The 17,945-nt window shown below is 49.7% G+C and overlaps 1 protein-coding gene across 1 annotated transcript; it reads left to right on the top strand.

The window, feature by feature from the left end:
* The first annotated feature begins 3,096 nt into the window (after positions 1-3,096).
* LOC128831348 (cathelicidin-2-like) lies at positions 3,097-16,820 on the top strand. Its single transcript, XM_054017659.1, is given in 6 exon segments — positions 3,097-3,280; positions 12,404-12,485; positions 12,487-12,595; positions 13,120-13,227; positions 15,654-15,737; positions 16,707-16,820. Coding segments are annotated over 6 exon segments (681 nt in total).
* The last annotated feature ends 1,125 nt before the right edge of the window (positions 16,821-17,945 follow it).

Here is a 17,945-nt window from a genome sequence, read left to right as displayed (position 1 = left end):
ATTTCAGACGGCTCGATGCACTTCGGCGCAACACTCATTTGTATTTATATGACTAAACTTTTCATTGAGTTGGACATGTGAGAGTCACTGGGAGTGAGTGGATTTGGAATTTTCATGCTAAATATCATCTGATGGATGTACAGGAGCAAGAAGCCTGGTCCAAATGACAGTAGCTGCAGAGAAGCAGGTTCTTGTGCTAACAACGATGCCATTGTAAGGAGGGGGAGAGAGGAGGGAGCTTCCAAGCTCTCACTGAGAAAGGAGTTTGGAACCCCAATAGATGTGTTACTGAAGCGTTGCTGCCGACCCTCATAGCTTTCATACAGTCACAGCTGTTAAGGCCAACAGGGACCACTGTGATCATCTAGTCTGACCTACTGTGGAAACAGGACAGGCCAAAGAACCTCAGCCAATCATTTCTGCATTGAGCCCATAACTCCTGTATGAGTGAGAGCCTCTTTTTTCGAAAGAGATCCAGTCCTGACTGAAAGCCTGTAAGTGATGGAGAATCCAGAACCTCCTGAGGTAAATTGTTCCTGTGGCCAATTATCTTCATTATTAAAAAATGCACCGTATTTCTACTCTGAACATTGCAAGAGCTCCAACTTTTAGGCCCCAAATCTGCAGTCGTTCCAGAGGACAGACCCCTGTGCACACAGGGAACCCCATGGAAAACAATGGGGTGCCAGGATCTGTCTGTCTGCACAATACTGTGGAATTGGGGTTTTACGTAGCACAGCAAAGAAATGGACTAGAAACCCTATTCCAGTGAGCAAACTGCTGGGCATCTTACCCAACGAACTTCTGTTTCCTCCCTTTGCAAAAGAAATACCATCGCATTTGGGAAGCAAACATGCAACTGCCATAACGTTACAGTGCTGTGTAGGTGAGGGTGAGAGACCCATTTGGAATAACCTCAGTCCTTAGCTCATTCAGGTCAGAGTAATTTACTCTCATAGCAGAATTTATCTTACATTTTACATATTCAGACATTGTCTAATTAACCCTCCCAACACTCCTGAGACACTAGGTCTAGAGAAATATTATAATCTCCATTTCAGGGAGTTCCAGGCACAGTTATGCCATTTATCTTCGTTTCCTCTAACGAAAGCATAACCCGAGAAAGGAAACAACACACACGTAAGTCACTATGGGTATGTAGTGTTCTGAGATATTTGTATCATGTGTGTAACAGACACAGCATGTTTGAAAACCCCAAAGAGCCATTCCTAGGGAATATTATCAGTGATATGCATCACATCAGCCCTCGTTCAGGGCCTCAATCAGGAATCAGAGTGGTGGTCAGGGGGCGGGGGTGTGGATAGGGGTCGGGGTGGTCAGAGGGCGGGGAACAGGGGGTTGAATGGGGGCAGGGGTTCCGGGGGAGCAGTCAGGGACAGGGTTTCCGGGGGCCGTCAGGGGACAGGGAGAAGGGGTGGTTGGGTGGGGCAGGGGTCCCAGAGGGGCAGTCAGGAATGAGAGGAGGGGTTGGATTGGGCGGCGGGAGGTGGGCAGGGTTTCCAGGGGCAGTCAGGGGACAGGTAGGGGTGGATGGGGCAGGAGTCCGGGGGCCTTCAGGGGGCAAGAAGTGGGGGGGTTGGATAGGTGGCGGGGCCGGGCCACGCCTGGCTGTTGGGGGAGGCACAGCCTCTCCTAACCGGCCCACCATACAATTTCAGAAACCCGATGTGGCCCTCAGGCCAAAAAGTTTGCCCGCCCCTGCTCTAGATAATACTTAGTCCTGCCATGAGTGCAGGGGACTGCACTAGATGACCTCTCAAGGTCCCTTCCAGTCCTATGATTCTATGATTAACGCCACTTAACTTTGCCTCCAAATAATCCAGAGCCTGATAAATAGGGACCTACCAAATTCACAGTCCATTTTGGTCAATTTCATGGTCACGGGATTTTAAAAACCATACGTTTCATGATTTCAGATATTTAAATCTGAAATTTCACGGTGTTGTAACTGTAGGAGTCCTGACCCAAAAGGGAGTAGTGGGGGGGGGGTCACACGGTTATTGTAGGGGGATCACAGTATTGCCACCTTTACTTCTGCTCTGTGGCTGGCGGCGACGCTGCCTTCAGAGCTGGGCAGCTGGAGAGCGGCGGCTGCTGGCCGGGAGCCCAGCTCTGAAGGCAGCACCCCGCCAGCAGCAGCACAGAAGTAAGAATGGCTTGGCATGGTATTGCCTCCCTTACTTCTGCGCTGCTGCCCGCAGAGCTGGGCCCTCGGCCAGCAGCCGCCACTCTCCGGCCACACAGCTCTGAAGGCAGCAGCGCAGAAGTACGGGTGCCATGCATGGGCAGTGGGTATAATAGGCCATGGGAGGCTCTACCTCCCCCGGCACTGCTGCGGCTGCAAGACCCCCCAGTTGCAGGTTTGGTGGTGAAGTTTTTGCTTTATTATGCCCCATTCAGGTTCCAGGGCAGCTGAGAAGGCGCATACCACCTCCTCAGCCACCCCGGACCCTGCATGGGGCGTATCAAAAGCATCTTCTAACAGACACTTTTCCTTGGGGCGGGGAGACCCATCCAGGGCTCCTCCAGGTGGGGCTGGGGGAGCGCTCATGGCTTTGGCCGGCCTGGGGCTCCTGTGGCCGAGGGGGGGGGCGCCAGGCTTCTCCAGGTGAAGGGGGGGTTGTGGCTCTGGCTGCAGCGGGGAGGAGGGGGTCTCAGGGCTCTGGCTGTGGGGAGGGCATGGGTGGAAGGGTCGGTGCCAGGGGCTAGCCTCCCCAAAGGCTGTGAAGGAGACACTTGCCCTCCACATGCAGATGATCTGTAGTGTAGGGAAGATATACCAGTGAAGTCTGAAGAAAGAGGTTGCTTGAGGGAGCTGGACTGCAATGAAGGATAAATGCTGGTCAGTTTCCTAAGTCCAGCAAGGGCTGGAACTGGTGGAGCCTGTGCTGCCCGCCTGGAATTGAGTGCAGACACCCTGTCAACACAAGGCAAACCGAGAGGACGACACCCCCAAATTCCAGTTAAGCAGGAGTTCTAGGATAAGCAGGGGTCACGGATCAGGTTTGCACTGGAGAGCTGCAAGGAAAAAGCGGAGAGACATCTGACAGATACAAAAGTTACATCTTGGTACAGATGCACCTTCAAGAAGGAGACTGCAAATGGGACTCTCAGAGCAACCACTATTCAATAGAGCGCCAGAAACTAAAGACTGGGGCCAAATTCTCCACCACCATGCATCTCATTCTTCTGATTATTTTAGATGATGCTAGCATCTACAGGTTCCAGGCAAGATCAGGGCCCTATTGCGCTAGGTGCTGTACGTACAGATAGAAAGAGAACGTACCTTTATGGGCTTACAGTCTAAACAGGCAATTCAGATGAAGAGTGGGAGAAAAGAAGGATCATTATTTACAGATGGGGAACAGAGAGATAAAGTGACTTGCCTGAAGTCAGAGAAGGAGTCAACAGATTTTGCAAACCATTGGCCAAATTCAATGATTAACATCCAAACTGTGACTCAAGTACTACTCTGCATCAAACCTAAACCCCAGAGGGGCGCACGCAAGAGACACTCCCTGGGGCTGAGGGTGAAAGTTGGGCTAGAGCAGTGGTTCCCAAACTTCAACCACCTGTGAACCCCTTTCACTAAAATGTCAAGTCTCGCGAACCCCCTCCTAAAAATGAATATTTCCAGGGATTTTCTCCTTTATCTGAGTATAAATTATAAAAGCAGTGATCTGGGAGATATAAATTTGTTTTTATGACATGCTTTTTACACACTATTTATTATTAATTATTATTTATCATAGCAGTATTTTTATAACATTATGAAAACGGCAACACGCTTCCAAGATCTCACTTTTGTAGCTTGTATCACTTTGAATAAGCCTGTTATAAGACAAGGCTCCTATGTTTCATCAAGGAGTATCAGACGTGAAACAGCATGAAGGTATTTAAGAAGCCAACTCAGAGTTCCTCCTACACAAGCGTTCAGGTCTTGAGCAGTCCAGGCAAACAACACACATTACAACAAAGCTTAAACTTGTTCTTCATAATAATTAAAAAAATAATAATACTAGCTGCCTATTTAATTTTAAAAACAGCAAGAAATATCCACCTCCCTTTCCATTTCTTATGAGTCTTGAAGTTTAAATCTCCTCAGTATGATAGATCTACTTGCTTTGATCTGCTTAGCTCTTGGAAGTCCAGGGGCTCCGGGCTGCTGGCCAGCTCTGTCTGCCACTAGGGAATTTTTTCCTGAGAACCCCCTGTAACATTTCGCGAACCCCCAGGTGTTCACGAACCCCAGTTTGGGAACCACTGGGCTAGAGAAAGGATGGGTTTGTGATTAAGGTGTTATAATAATACAAATCAGTAATAATAACAAACAACAACAAGTGGATTAAAGAAAAGCATGACTCAAGGATCAGACAGGCTAATAGGGGAGTATTATAAGACACGTCCAAAACTTCTAGCATTTCAGCAACTGACTGATAGAGAAGCAAGTGGTATGAACGCACTGCTGCCCAGTTCTGCCTGGCACCAGTTTTAATACACGTATTACCCAGGGAAGGACGGAAATATCAGTTACAAACCCCGTCCGTCCTGCCTGGATTACAAAACCGCAGCTAAACGGTCAGCCAGAATGTGCCAGAAATGAGCTGAAGCAAGAATGCATCCTGAGACTTCCTGTTCTCATCCCGCAGCAGAATCCTGATCAAGGGGACTTCACAGCCAGCAATACCGTCCACACTGTTTACTGTGTTTTCTATAGGAGGGAAAGTATTGCGAGGGCCCCACTCAGAGGACACAGAGAACGTGCTCTAATCACACAGAAGAAGAGCTCTGACAGTTTGATTGCTGTGCTTGACTGAACTGCAGGAGCAGTGGATGAATAGGAAGTGGTCAGTGGGATGTAACTGGCTTTTGATAAAGCATTTGAAACTGTCTGAAGAAATCTGACTCCCAAAATTAATTCAAATTGGCTTGGGTAATGACACAGCCACGTGCACTGAAAATTGGTCAGTTGTAAATAAAGGATAAGGAAGAAATAGGGCATGAGGTTGTGGGGTCTGTCCAATGGAAGCATTATGGTTTGCTGCGAGGCTCAGACTTATTGTAAACAGCTTCATTAACGATCTGGAAGAGACGAAAAGAGCCAGGGCAAATTTGGGGATGTCTACGCAAAGCCATGATGTCAGAGTGCAGAGAGGGAACCATCCCTCCCTCAGTGGCTCTTGCGTCTGATGAAGTGGGTATTCACCCACGAAAGTTTATGCTCCAATACTTCTGTTAGTCTTAAAGGTGCCACAGGACCCCCTGATCCCTCCCTCAGTGGCTCTACAGAAGCTTAGCGCATGAGTAACTTTACTGACCTGAACAGACTCGTTGCATGGGGTCAGCAGGATCAGGCCTTAGCGTTCTGCTTTTGACTCTGGGCACCTTGCCTCCAGAAAGGGACTGACCAACTGGGGAGGAATTCAGAGAGCAGCAGTCAACCCCAGCAGGGAGATGGAGGGATCAACCCATGAGTAAAGATTAAAAGAGCTAACCACGGATTGCTGGCCTAAGGGATGGCTGAGGGGTTCACACAAAGCGAGGAGGTGGGAAAGGGGGTATGACTGGCAGCAATGGCATAAAATAAAGAAAAGGAAAAGTTCGGCTCAATCATAGGAAGACCTCCTGATAGCGAGAGGCCTCAGGCTTTGGAACAATGCCCTCCTATGGTGACAGGGGAGCCCCATTGCTTGGGCCACAAAAGGCACGAAACCCTGGAAAATGGCCTGTCGGGAGCAGTCCGGCGTGTGTTTACCCATTGTCACTGCACTGTACATCCCCTTGGATTTATGAGTGGCACCATCAGAAACAGCGTCCTGTGCCTGCCAATTGGTTCTAGAGGCATTTCAGACTGAGAGTGGATGAGTAAAGCTCTGGCTGTCTGGACTTCATAGGTGTATTTCTGCAGCTGACATAAATCAGCCTAGATCTGTGAAAGCCAATGGAGCTATGGCAGTTATAGCATCTGAGGATCTGGCCCGACAGAATGAAGACACGTAGCTCAGCTTTCCCCAACAGAGGCCCCTGGACAGCTCCCCCCCCCCCCCCACCATGGGTTGTTTTGCAATTGGTGCACACGATTTCAGCAATTTATTGAAAAAATCCTCCTTTTCCTCTGACCGACCTCCCCCCTGTGCCTGCCCCGGAGGGTGGCCAATGGAAATGTCCTGCAGATGGATGGGGAAAAGCCACCGGTTAAGAGAGGACCAAAGCAGGCAGCCAATGAGGCACTAACCCATATAGAGGAGGCACCGTATAAAAGGGCTTCCCCCGGGAGGGACAGGGCTGCCCACCCAGCTCACACTGAATCCCACAGGGCACAGGATGGAGACTTGCCTGAAAGTCCTGCTGATCATCGGGGTGGTCACAGCAGCCCCTGCACCATCATCATCCCCTCTGCCAACCCACGAGGGGCTCTTTCCCCCTCCTTTGTCATTTACAACCAAGAGCCAGGTACAACACTGGCCAAAGCCTGTTGAAATCAGTGGGAGTCTGGCCAGTGACTTTAATGAGCCTTAGATCAATCCCCAAAGCCCTGAAGGTTCAAATCCCCTGCAGTGCCCACATGGGGCAATTAGAGCTGCGTCCGCAGTCACATCTGTGAATGGAGCCCCTCCCAGTGCAGGACTGTCTGTGTCTGGCCCACAGAGCATGAAGGGCTAGTTACTTGGGTGAGACTAGGATGGTAAATTATGCAGTGGCTGGGCTCAGGACTAGCATAGTGGATTAGGGAGAGACTCAGAGGAAAGTAGGTGCATCCAACTGGGATAAAACTGAGCACTGGGTAATCTAGGTTAACATGTGGAAAAAAATCTGAAGAGTGAAGTTCATTAGGCTGAAGGTTTTTTGCACAAAAAATTTGAAATGCTTCAGTTTCAATATGGAATGAAAAAAAACATACAAAATGTTGATTTTTGGGTAAATGCAATTCTAGTTTTCCAGCCAGCTCTAATTATTAACCCCCTTGTAGATGGGAAAGCCGAAGCCCAGAGGTATACCTTGCAATAAGAATGAGCTTATAATATCAAATGTTTTTATACTAATGTAAGTTTTCACCAATGGCCTATTCGCTTGCCCTGACGTTGGTTGCAAAAGTTTCCAGAGTCATTTTTTTATCTTCAGTTCAAGTCTGTGTTCGCTTTAAAATGCTGCTCCTCCTTTGAAGAGTGAGTGCGCCCCAAAATAGCAACCACGTCCTGTGCCTGCCAATTGGTTCTAGAGGAATTTCAGACTGAGAGTGGATGAGTAAAGCTCTGGCTATCTGGACTTCATAGGTGTATTTCTGCTGCTGACATAAATCAGCCTAGATCTGTGAAAGCCAATGACTAAGAGTCATATGCCGTCTTTGTTAAGGAGAACCATCCCTGGCCCAGTTGTAACCAAGATCCAGACACTAAGGCCTGGTCTACACTAAAGGGAAAAGTCGACCTAAGCTACGCAATTTGAGTTACGTGAATAGCGTAACTCAAATCAACATAGCTGAGATCTATTTACCGCGGGGTCCACACTCCGCGACATCAATGGGAGACGCTCTCCTGTCGACTCCCCTTGCTCTTCTCGATCAGGTGGAGTACAGGAGTCGGCGGGAGAGCGATCAGTGGCCGAGTTAGCGGGTTTTCACTAGACCCGCTAAATCGAGTGCTGATGCATCGATCGCCACAGCGTTGATCCTCCGTTAAGTATAGACAAGCCCTAAGGCCCAACTTGTTAAAAGTTACTAGGAATTTTGGGTGCCCAACACAGGATGTCCTGAAAGGGGCCTGGTTTTCAGAAAGTTCTGAGCCCCCATCCTCTGAAAACGAAGCCCCTTCAAGATCTCTCTATTTGGGCACCCAAATGTTGACCTACCCAAAATCAACAGTCATTTTGGAAAATTTATAGCCCAGGGCATATAATGATTTACAAACTGGGACTTTCATTCATCCACCACTTGATGGCACAATTGGCCTCAGGTGCCCTAAGGGAATGGGCATAACTAGCATCCACAGCCCTGGCCTCGGTCACTGAGGCACTTAGTTGGGTTAACAGTCATGTCATCTCCATTGTGGACTCACTCAGCCTCCCTGATTCACCGCAGGTACCTGCCAGAAAGTGGGTAACGCCCCACACCCTGTTCATTCAATGACATAGGCAGGCCATAACTCCTTGTCCCTAAAATAAATTAAACTACCACGTCTATGCTGATGACTAACAGATCCACCTCTCTACTCGAGACTAAAATCTCCTTCTGTCCAAATTAAAATCTCAGCCTGTCACTGTGACATCTCCTTGTGGATGTCCAGCCGTCAGCTCAATCTAAACATGGTTAAAACAGAGCTCCTCATCTTCCCAGGACACGGGGCTAGATGGAGCTTTGGTCTGACCAAGTATGGCCATTCTTCTGTTCCCCACAAGCCTCCCCCGCTACCTGGCACTCTGGCCCACACCATGGCTGTCATCTTTGCCTCTGCCCTCTTGCTATGTCCTCACATCCAGGCCAATTCTAAACCTTGCAATTCTTTCTGTATAATACCGCCAAGACACGGCCTTTCAGGTCCATCCACAGGGCTAAAATTCATCCAAGTGCTTATCATCTTGATCAACGCCGCGTCCTTCTGTCTGGCCTTGATAAATGCGATCTTGCCCCACTAATACCCATTTAGATGCTGTGGCAAAGCTCGTTTTCCTAGCCTGTCTCTTTGACCACGCCGCCCCCCTCTTTGAATCCCTTCACTGCCTCTCCCTTCTCTATCACTTCCATCATGAGCTGCTCGTTTTCATTTTCAAGTCCCTTCACGGTCGATCCCCACCCTCCCTATCCTCTTCTCATTCCCTACCAAGCTGTCGCCGCTCGCCTTTGGTGAGCCCATGTTGCTAGCCTCCATTGCCCACTCCTTTTCAAACAGGAACCTCCCTGCTTTCTCCCAGGCTGCCCCAGGCACTCGTGAGATGGCCCACATAAACATCTGCCCAACCACCTCATTATCTCCTCAAAACGCTCCTTTGCCGTGATGCCTACGAAAAACAGCTAGGCCGCCGAAACCTCCACCTCTCCTGCTGACCAGTATTGTCTCATTGTTCCCTGGTCTGTCTGTCTCCAGCTGTTGTCCCTTGTCTTGTACTTAGACTGCAAGCTCCTTGGGGCAGGGACCATCTGGCTGTTCTGTGTTTGTACAGCACCTAGCACCACGGGGTCCTGGTCCATGACTAGGACTCCTAGGTGCTACGGCCATACAAATCATCATCATCATCATGAGCATGTAAAGAAATGACTAGCTCTGGGTTTAATGTACTCCAGCAAGGAGGGACCGATGGCATCCCGTGTTAAAGGCTTGCGGATACTCCGGGCCCTGTGCAGCCCCTCTGTCATGGGGTGAATTTCAGCCTAAAGAACAAGCTGGAGCTGCCCCAAGGTTTCTCCCTACCAGACCCACCCACTACAGATCAGGCACCTAGCGCAGCTTTGAGCAAACCCACAGCTCCCTTCCCATCTCCCCATGCACAGAGATCAGCAAAAGGACCCAAATCCCATAGCGGGGTCATTAAAGGTGCAAATTCCATCGTATTGAAAACACTGATGCTGTTCGGTCTGACACCAAAAATGATTCTGCCACCCTTTCGTTCTGGCCTAAAAAACGTATGAATCTAGGAGTCAGGATGGGGCCCTAGTATTGGAGACAGCCTGGAGAAATCACAATTTCAGTTCTTTGCACACTGACAAGGCTTCTGAAGGTGTCTTTCAAACCTGGAGCAGGGACTGCAGAAGCAGAAGGGGAGCTGGGCTCAGCATGAGTGGCAGTGTTGAACGTGCTCTGAGGCAGCAAATCCGAGGGGTGAGCGAATAAAAACCCAACAAGGCCTCTTTTAGGGTGTGCAAATTAGTTACCCGGGGGAAAGACTGAAGCAGCTGAATGCTTCATCAGAGATGGTTTGCTTCAGACACGCCCATGGCCATATCTAGCCCCGGGTAAAATGGTGATGACTCTCTCAAGAGCCCTAAACCCTTAGCTTGCTGGTCAGCCTCCAACATTGCACTCTTGAGGTTTGACAAGGCCTAGATGTGGGATCTACTATAGCCCTCACCTCTGGAGGAAGATCGTGTGCTGCTATCAGGAAAATGATTAGGTGGAGTAACAGGCAGTGACATAGGTTGGGAAATACTCATAGGGGGAAATTCACCCCAGGCCAGAGGACCAGCACTGTGCACTACTTACGTCCCACTTTAACACTATCATCACAGGTGCCTAGACCAGCCCTTTGCACAGGGATGCAGGTAGGACGTCCGGTCACTAAGGGGGTCCTCAAGGTGACAGAATCCCTGCCGGAGACATCAGGTACCCAGGACAGCACTCATGCTGCACCTACCCTTAGAAAAGGGCACTGTGCTTCCTACGCTGCACCTGACCAGCACTGGCAGGACCTAGATGACCTCTCGAGGTCCCTTCCAGTCCTATAATTCTAATCTCCATATTATGGACGAGCAGCCGTGAGACCAGAGCGAAACTTGTGTCAAACAGGGAATAACACTGCGAATCTCTCTTCCATTTTTATGTCTAAGGCCTGGTTTTCAGAACAGCTGAGCACCCAAATCTCCTAGTGCAGTCAGTGGGAGCTGCGGGTGTTCAGCATCTCTGAAGGTCACACTGTACTTTGTCAGGTACTTTGGCAGCTTTGAAGAAAGCTCCTAACCAGCTGAGGCAGCCTGGCTTTGCGGTTAATGAAGTAGAGTTGTGGGATCAATTCCCTGCTCTACCACAGAATCCTTGTGTGACCTTGGACACTTCTCTGTGTCTCGGTTATCTGTACGTGATGTAACATCCCTGGACGGCGGGTTGTCTGTGGGCATTGGACCCTCTGACTCTAAAATCATGAGCATAAACTGCTACACCTGGACAAGAGGGCAACAATGTGAGATATGGTATGAACATGTGTTACATGTAGTTTGGAGACAATCATATCTTGTCTCTTTAGGTTGGAAGCTTTCAAGGTAGGTATTGTGGCTTACTATGTAGATTTAGAGCACCTAAGTCCCAGTCTTGGCTGGAGCCACTGGCTGCAACAATAGCAGAAATAAGAATAATTGAACTGTATTACTGTATCATTATAAAACCTCCACAAGAAGAAACCAGGCACCTTTCAGAGCATAAACATGCAGGGAAATTCAAATTCCAGCAGAGAGAGAGAAAGAAATATCATTGCCGGAAACAAATCAAGCCATAGACGTAAAGAACATCAGAGGTGCTGCATCTCATGAGCTCACAGGAGAGTTGACATTGCAAGGAGTTTGGGCATGAACTAAGATCTGAGTTCCAGAATAGCAATGTTCTGCTCCCAGAACCAGGGTGATTGGTTGGCGTTACAAATCCGTTTAATTTCATATTGGCATCCCATGCAGCAGACAGGATTCCCGGTCGGTGGTTGCAGAGAAAGCATTTGATTGAGTAAAATGAACACGTTTATTTCACACGTTAGCTACCTTTGGATCCAGGGGGCTGATCCAAAACTCACGGTCAGCGGAAAGTCTCCTCTTCAGTTCAATGGGGTTCACACAAGGTGCTACCTTCGCATACCACTGCCCTTGAAGTCCACCTGTCACGTCTCTAAACTAACGCCTCTGGCACTTTGTGAGAGCATCTTACGTTTCAGTCCAATTCGTATTTGTAAAGGGCTTTGAACAGGAAAAGCACCAAATGTCCTGGGCCAGACACCCAGCTGATGTCAGTGGAACTACACTAAGTTACACCAGCTCAGCATCTGGCTTTTCAAGTGCTGTTGGAGACCGGACAGTTAAAAGCCGTGCTGCCTTTCACAGGCAGCGGGAGACTTCTGCACCGACCTGCACAGGTGCATAGGAAAGCGTCAATTCCGCTTGATTATACCAGGCTGGCGTCAGCTGTAAAAATATCCTGAGTCTGTTACCTGGGCCTGTGTGTCACTGAGAACCCAGCTGAATGTGAAGCCCTGAACTGTAATTGGGGAAACAAGAGACGATGGCTTCATCTTTTCTTCTGCCAGTAGCATCTCCCTTCCCCCCCTCCTCCTCCTCCTCCTCCTCCCAGCATGTGTGTGCGCTAATCCAGCCAGGGTTTGAGCAATAAAGAAACCCCCCCGCACCCACCACTCTAGCTGAGCTCCCCCCTCTGTGCATGCACTAGCACCCTGGCCAGCTGCAATTTCCTGTAAGTGCAAGGGGAACGCTGCAGCCTTTGGCAAAACCCAAGTAGCCAATCAATCACCATCCATCTTACCTGATTTCAGAGTAGCAGCCGTGTTAGTCTGTATCCGCAAAAAGAAGGTGCCACAAGTACTCCTGTTCTTCATCTTACCTGAGGTACTGGAGGAGGCAGCGCATAAAAAGGCAGCCCTGTGGCTCCAGGGAAACATGTCCACCCCTTGCTGAAAGGCCTAAGACCAAGGCTGGAGAGAGGCTGGGGAGTCCTAATGATGCTCAGGGTGGCCGTAGCAACCACCACGTCACCTCTGCCGCACACGGAGCTACGAAGTGGCTGTTTCCCACGCTGTAGACCTCTACAACCAAAAGGCAGCTGGAGACTCTCTCTTCCGGCTCCTAGAAGCAGACCCTCAGCCTGGATGGGTAAGTACCCAGGGGATAATCAGGAGGTCAGACTAGATGATCGAATGGTCCCTTCTGGCCTTAAAATCTAATGAATTACTTCGGAGCCCAGATGTGCATTAGCTGCTGATTGAAATCATGGACTCTGAGCTTCTGCATACTCAGGCCAACTCAAACAGGGGTCCAAGCATCCGGTCGGGCATTGCACACCTCCAGCAAGGGTCAGACAAAAGCCCTGAGCTACTACTGATTTCCACACGTGCAAGATCAGGCCCTGTTGTTTCAAACTAGAAAAAAGTGCTGACACCAGGTTGTAGTCTGTGTCGGGTGGCTGATGGCCGGTGCTGGGCTACTAGACATCAGGCCTGATCCAAAGCCCAGGGAAATCAACGGAAAGACTCCCAGTGACTTCAGGGGCCTTGGGATCAAGCCCATCCTGCTGGTGAATTGCACCACAGTGGGGTCTGGAACATTGCTGCTCCCCCAAAAGACTTTGTTTTGTTCTTTTATATCATAGATATTTGTCTTTTCATTTAATATCTTAGGACAGAAATTCTCAAAGCACTCAAGAGCTGAACTTCCTCATTAAAGAGACCGTGTGTCTAGTGTCGGAGAAAGCTGTTCCGGAGCAGTGTGACTTCAAAGAGGATGGGGTGAGGAGAATTGGGATGTTTCTTACTATTTGCATTACAGTTCAACGTAGAAACCCCAACCAACGGCAGGGCTGCATTGTGGTAGGCTCCAAAGAACCTGCTCCAAAGATCTTATGGTCTAAACCAAGAGCAGGAGGTGAAACACATGAAGTGACTTGACTTGTCCAGGCTCACACAGCAGTGCCAGGAATAAAGTCCTGGTCTCCTGATGCCCAGCCCAGTGCCCTGTCCACTGGGCCAAGCTGCTTCCCTATGACTTCATTGTTTCAATCTGATTTAACACCCATGTCTTAAAAAATTCTGCAGATCACGGATCAGCTCAGTCAAGGTTCTTCAGACCTTATATAAGGAACATTATCTCAGAGAGGTCCCCCACCCAAAGCCCATGCCCTCTCTCCAAGTACAAATAACACAGAATGGTACTTTCCAACGGATTGGTCAGTGCTGTGCATGAAAAAATTTCTGTTGACATTTTATGGTTATGAGTTTAAGTATCTAAGAGTCGGGTATGCGGGGAGGGGGAGAGTGACAGTTTTCAGAGTAACGTTAACTTATCCAGATGGCACCTATCTATACAGTAATGTTTCTGATAAGTGGCAAATATAACACGACAGACTGTTAAATGCACGATGTTACACACACCATATTGAAGTCTAGCAGATTCAACATATATGTTGCATTTTCCTCATCCAGAGCTGCCAAATCACTTCTCAAATATTAATGAATTATTCCTAATGATGAGGGCAATTAACCATTGGAACCACTTCCCAAGTGGTGGGCTCTCCAACACTTGGTGTCTTTATATCAGAACTAGATATCTCTTTGTCAAAGGTCTGCTTTAGTCAACCCTGGGTTATTGGGTTTGATGCAGCAATCACTGGGTGAAATTCTCTCGCCTGCATTATGCAAGAGGTCAGATTAGATGATCACATTGTGGCCTCAAAATCTATTAATTTCCCTGTGAGGCAGGTCAGTATTATTAGCCTCATTTACAGGTGGGTAAACTGAGGCACAGAGAGGGGAAACAACTGCAGAGCAGAACGTTGTAAGGAGCTGTTACTAGATTGCAACCAGTGGTGCTCGGACTGCTGCCGGGTCTCTCTGTGCCCACAGGTGGGCATATGTGGGGACAACGACTCAGCAGCAGGAAAAACAACGTGATCTACTGAGCTAAGGTTAGGACTGAGAGCAAGAAACTCCTCTGATCGGCCACTGACCCACTCAGCGGTCTTGGCCAAGTCCTTCAAAAACTCTGTGCCTCAGTTTTTCCATCTGTGACATGGGGATAAAAATATTCACACTCCTTCCTAAAAGTCGAGGACTGTAGCTATAACAAGATTTATTCCAGATGGGGGCAGGAGTGCAGAGACAATGGAACACATGGGAAACATGAGGCCAAGAGACAGAGAGCGCTGTCGCGGAAGGCGGCAGAGATAGCAGATGCAAGAGCATGGAGTGAACTGGAGAGAGACCAAATCAGAGGGAAGGGAATGGTGCTTTTCAGAGGGAATAAAAGGAGGTTATAGAGGGGGAAAGCCTAATGAAGCAGTGGTCTGGAGCTGGCCAGAATGTGTTGGACATGCTGGAGAGGGAAAGGGGAGATTAAAGAAATGGAAGAAGGAAATAAGACAAGATACATTCACCTTCTAGGTGACAGAGTTTTTTCTGCTCCTTTATTGTAGATGGCCCCTAGCCCCAGCAGATGCCCCTAGTCCCGTGAGTGTGAAAAGCTCCCCTTCTCCTGCCACAGAGCAGGCTGGTGGGAGCTTCTCGCCTAGTCTCCCTTGCTCACCCCAAGCACTTAGCATACAGGACACAGACTGGTTCCAGTCCCTGCGTTTGGAAGTTAGCAAACCCACCCGGTTGTAGCTCCAGGCCCTGCCCTCCCTCTGGCCACATGAGCGGCTGTCTCTGCATTCAATCCAGCTGTTATGCACCACGAGAGCCTGAGTTACTCCTACTGTTGGTTCACTGATCACTTTTGCATGCAAGACACCTGGGATGAGGGGCCATTAGCACCTTTCATCATAGCATTATCATGCCCACGTTGTAACGTCCCTAGTTTAGCACCAGACCAGGAGGCAGCTAACAGGGACACAGCCCAGGAGGTATCAACAAACAGAACTTTGCTGCAGCTTCTCAGAGACCAAACTATCTGAACTCTGTGGAGCCAGTTCCACTTCCTGGCATGTGCTACCATCAAGGCACACTCCACTACAGGAGACTGCTGGCCACCAGCGGCTGATTTCCATATATTTCAGAAGGGAGTGGGGTGGTCCCTGCCCCAGGGAGATCAGTCTATACCTCAGCAGACCCACCCGAGGTGCAAGGTCTGCTCCCAACACCAGGGCTGTGGAGATGAATGAACTGAGCCTTGACCTCTTCCCTGCCTTTTCTGAGCTCTTATCACCTTTACTCCCTGGCAGCTGGTGAGAGACTGTTCAGGATACATCTTCCCCGAGCAGCAGCTGGCCACCATCCTGATCACCTGCGACACAGTGGCTGAGGAGGTAAGGAAGGTTTCCGCTCAGGTGACCGGCTGAGGGACCTGCCTGGTCATCATAGGGGCCTGGCAGAGTCAGGGCGTCCTTATCCAGCTGGGTTCCTGGCCAGGGATTCCACACGGCATCGGCTTGGGGCATACTCCCATTGGACAAACAGATCCACATGTGCCAAAGAAAGGTGTCATGCTAGGATTTACGGAGTTCACATGGGGCTGAGAGGTAGGCAGGAAAGGGGGGGGTCTTAGGGCCCCTCTAGGCCACCTGCTTCTAGGTGGGCCTGATGGGCTAGTGACTTTGGGAACGTTATGGGATGAAGATCCCGATTACAGCAGGGGATGTCCCCATGCCCACTCAACAGCCCCAGCAAGGTTCTTCCCTCTTCACCTTCCCAGAGAGGTGGGGAGCAGCTGCAGTGTCTGGATCTTTACCTTTGGGCCACTATGAAAGTTCTTCTCCAGAACATCAGCCCTTCCACTCCCCATCCCTCACAGCGCCCATAACACATGGCCCTTTCCCGGTCAAGAGGGCAGGAGTCGCACGCAGAGACAGACCTCAGCTGGGGCAAAGGGGCAAAACTCTACAGAACTCAACAGAGCTGCAACGATTTACACCAGCTGAGGATTTGGCCTGCCCTCTAAGGCTGCTCTGTTCCCCAAAGGTGTGATTGCAACGGCAGGGTTTTCCCCCCACATCCCAGTGTGCAAGTATCATCTCCTCCGGGCCCCCAGCTCTTCCTGGCCCCAGGATCAGGAGCGAAAAATCGCCCTTGAAACTCAAGAGCTCCCTCTTAGGGCAATGCAAAGCAAGTAGGGACAGGACGGTACTGTTCTCAGAGGAGAACCCAGCGACACCTAACGACATTCCCTCCCCCCTAGATCATAAGTGCCAGACAGAGGAGTGGAGTTCTCGGAGCGTCAGGTAGACTGGCTCCCTGTCTCCCTGGAACCCCTTACGAATGTGCTTCTCTCTCTCCAGCCTCCTCGTGTCCGGCGGTCCCGGTTTGGAAGGTTTTTCAAAAAAGTGAGGAAGCAGCTCGGCCGGGTTCTCCGCAACTCCCGCATCACACTTGGGGGACGAATGAGATTCTAAGGCAGAACGGGGAGAAAGGCGCAAATGTCCCCAAACTTCCCCACAGCCACTACTGCTCCATGTGTCTGAGCTGCGCGTCTGGCTTGATCCTGTCCCTTAGAGTCTCAATATAATAAATTTAAAAAGCGACAAAGAGTCCTGTGGCACCTTATAGACTAACAGACGTATTGGAGCATAAGCTTTCGTGGGTGAATACTCACTTCATCGGATGAACGTATATAATATAATAATAAATATAATTAGGGAGACCAGACAGCAAGTGTGAAAAATCGGGACAGGGGATGAGGGGGTAATAGGAGCCTATATAAGAAAAAGCCCCCAAAATTGGGACTGTCCCTATAAAATCGGGACATCTGGTCACCCTAAATATAATAAATGGTCATTTTCAGTGGGTTGTATGTCACTCGCCTTCTCTTTATGTCCCAACCCTCCTCCATGCCTCTCCTTTGTATCACGTGAAGGGGCGGGGAAACGTGACCAGTGCGTCACCTGACCATGCTATTAGCCAATGGAAGGTCCCGGTGAGGAGATGTCATGGTCTAGTCTCCACCGTTTCTAACAGTAATACTCCAGCTCAGAAACTCAATGCACATAATGGGTTTATCACCTGGCACTTCGACTAGCACAACACCAGACTGGGAGAACTAAGCCAAGTACCAAGGGTTGATGGGGGACTAGGTGTGACCTGCATGTGCGGCTATTAATTCAGTCCAGGAGGATGGGAGTGACCCAGATGTGGCAGCCAGGACTTGCCCCACCCGCAGGTCCCACCCAATAAGTGGTATCATCCGCATCCTAAACAACCGAATGCCGGCCAGGTTTAGAATACCCCTAGCAATCCCGCCCCAACTGACCATATGGGGAGTAGCTCCCTGCCACATTGTGCATCAGCAACACAGGGCATGAGAGAACTCCACCCACATCCCCACCCCACTCCACCCCTTGCACAGGAAGAGAAATAAGAAGGGAAGGAAAAAGAAAAGAGACCGCGTGAGTGCACAGCGACCCCTCCCCCGCCATAAACACATCCTCTGCAAACACAACAGCTGACCACACATCCCGCTTGACGACAGAGCTGGCTCGGGAGGGGACCGCACAATGGGTATATCGGGAGCAGAGCAGAGG

The sequence above is a fragment of the Malaclemys terrapin genome, chromosome 2, assembly GCF_027887155.1.
Source record: "Malaclemys terrapin pileata isolate rMalTer1 chromosome 2, rMalTer1.hap1, whole genome shotgun sequence".
NCBI lineage: Eukaryota > Metazoa > Chordata > Testudines > Emydidae > Malaclemys > Malaclemys terrapin.
The sequence above is the reverse complement of the archived record's forward strand: the minus strand, read 5'-3'. Positions and strand labels throughout refer to the sequence as shown.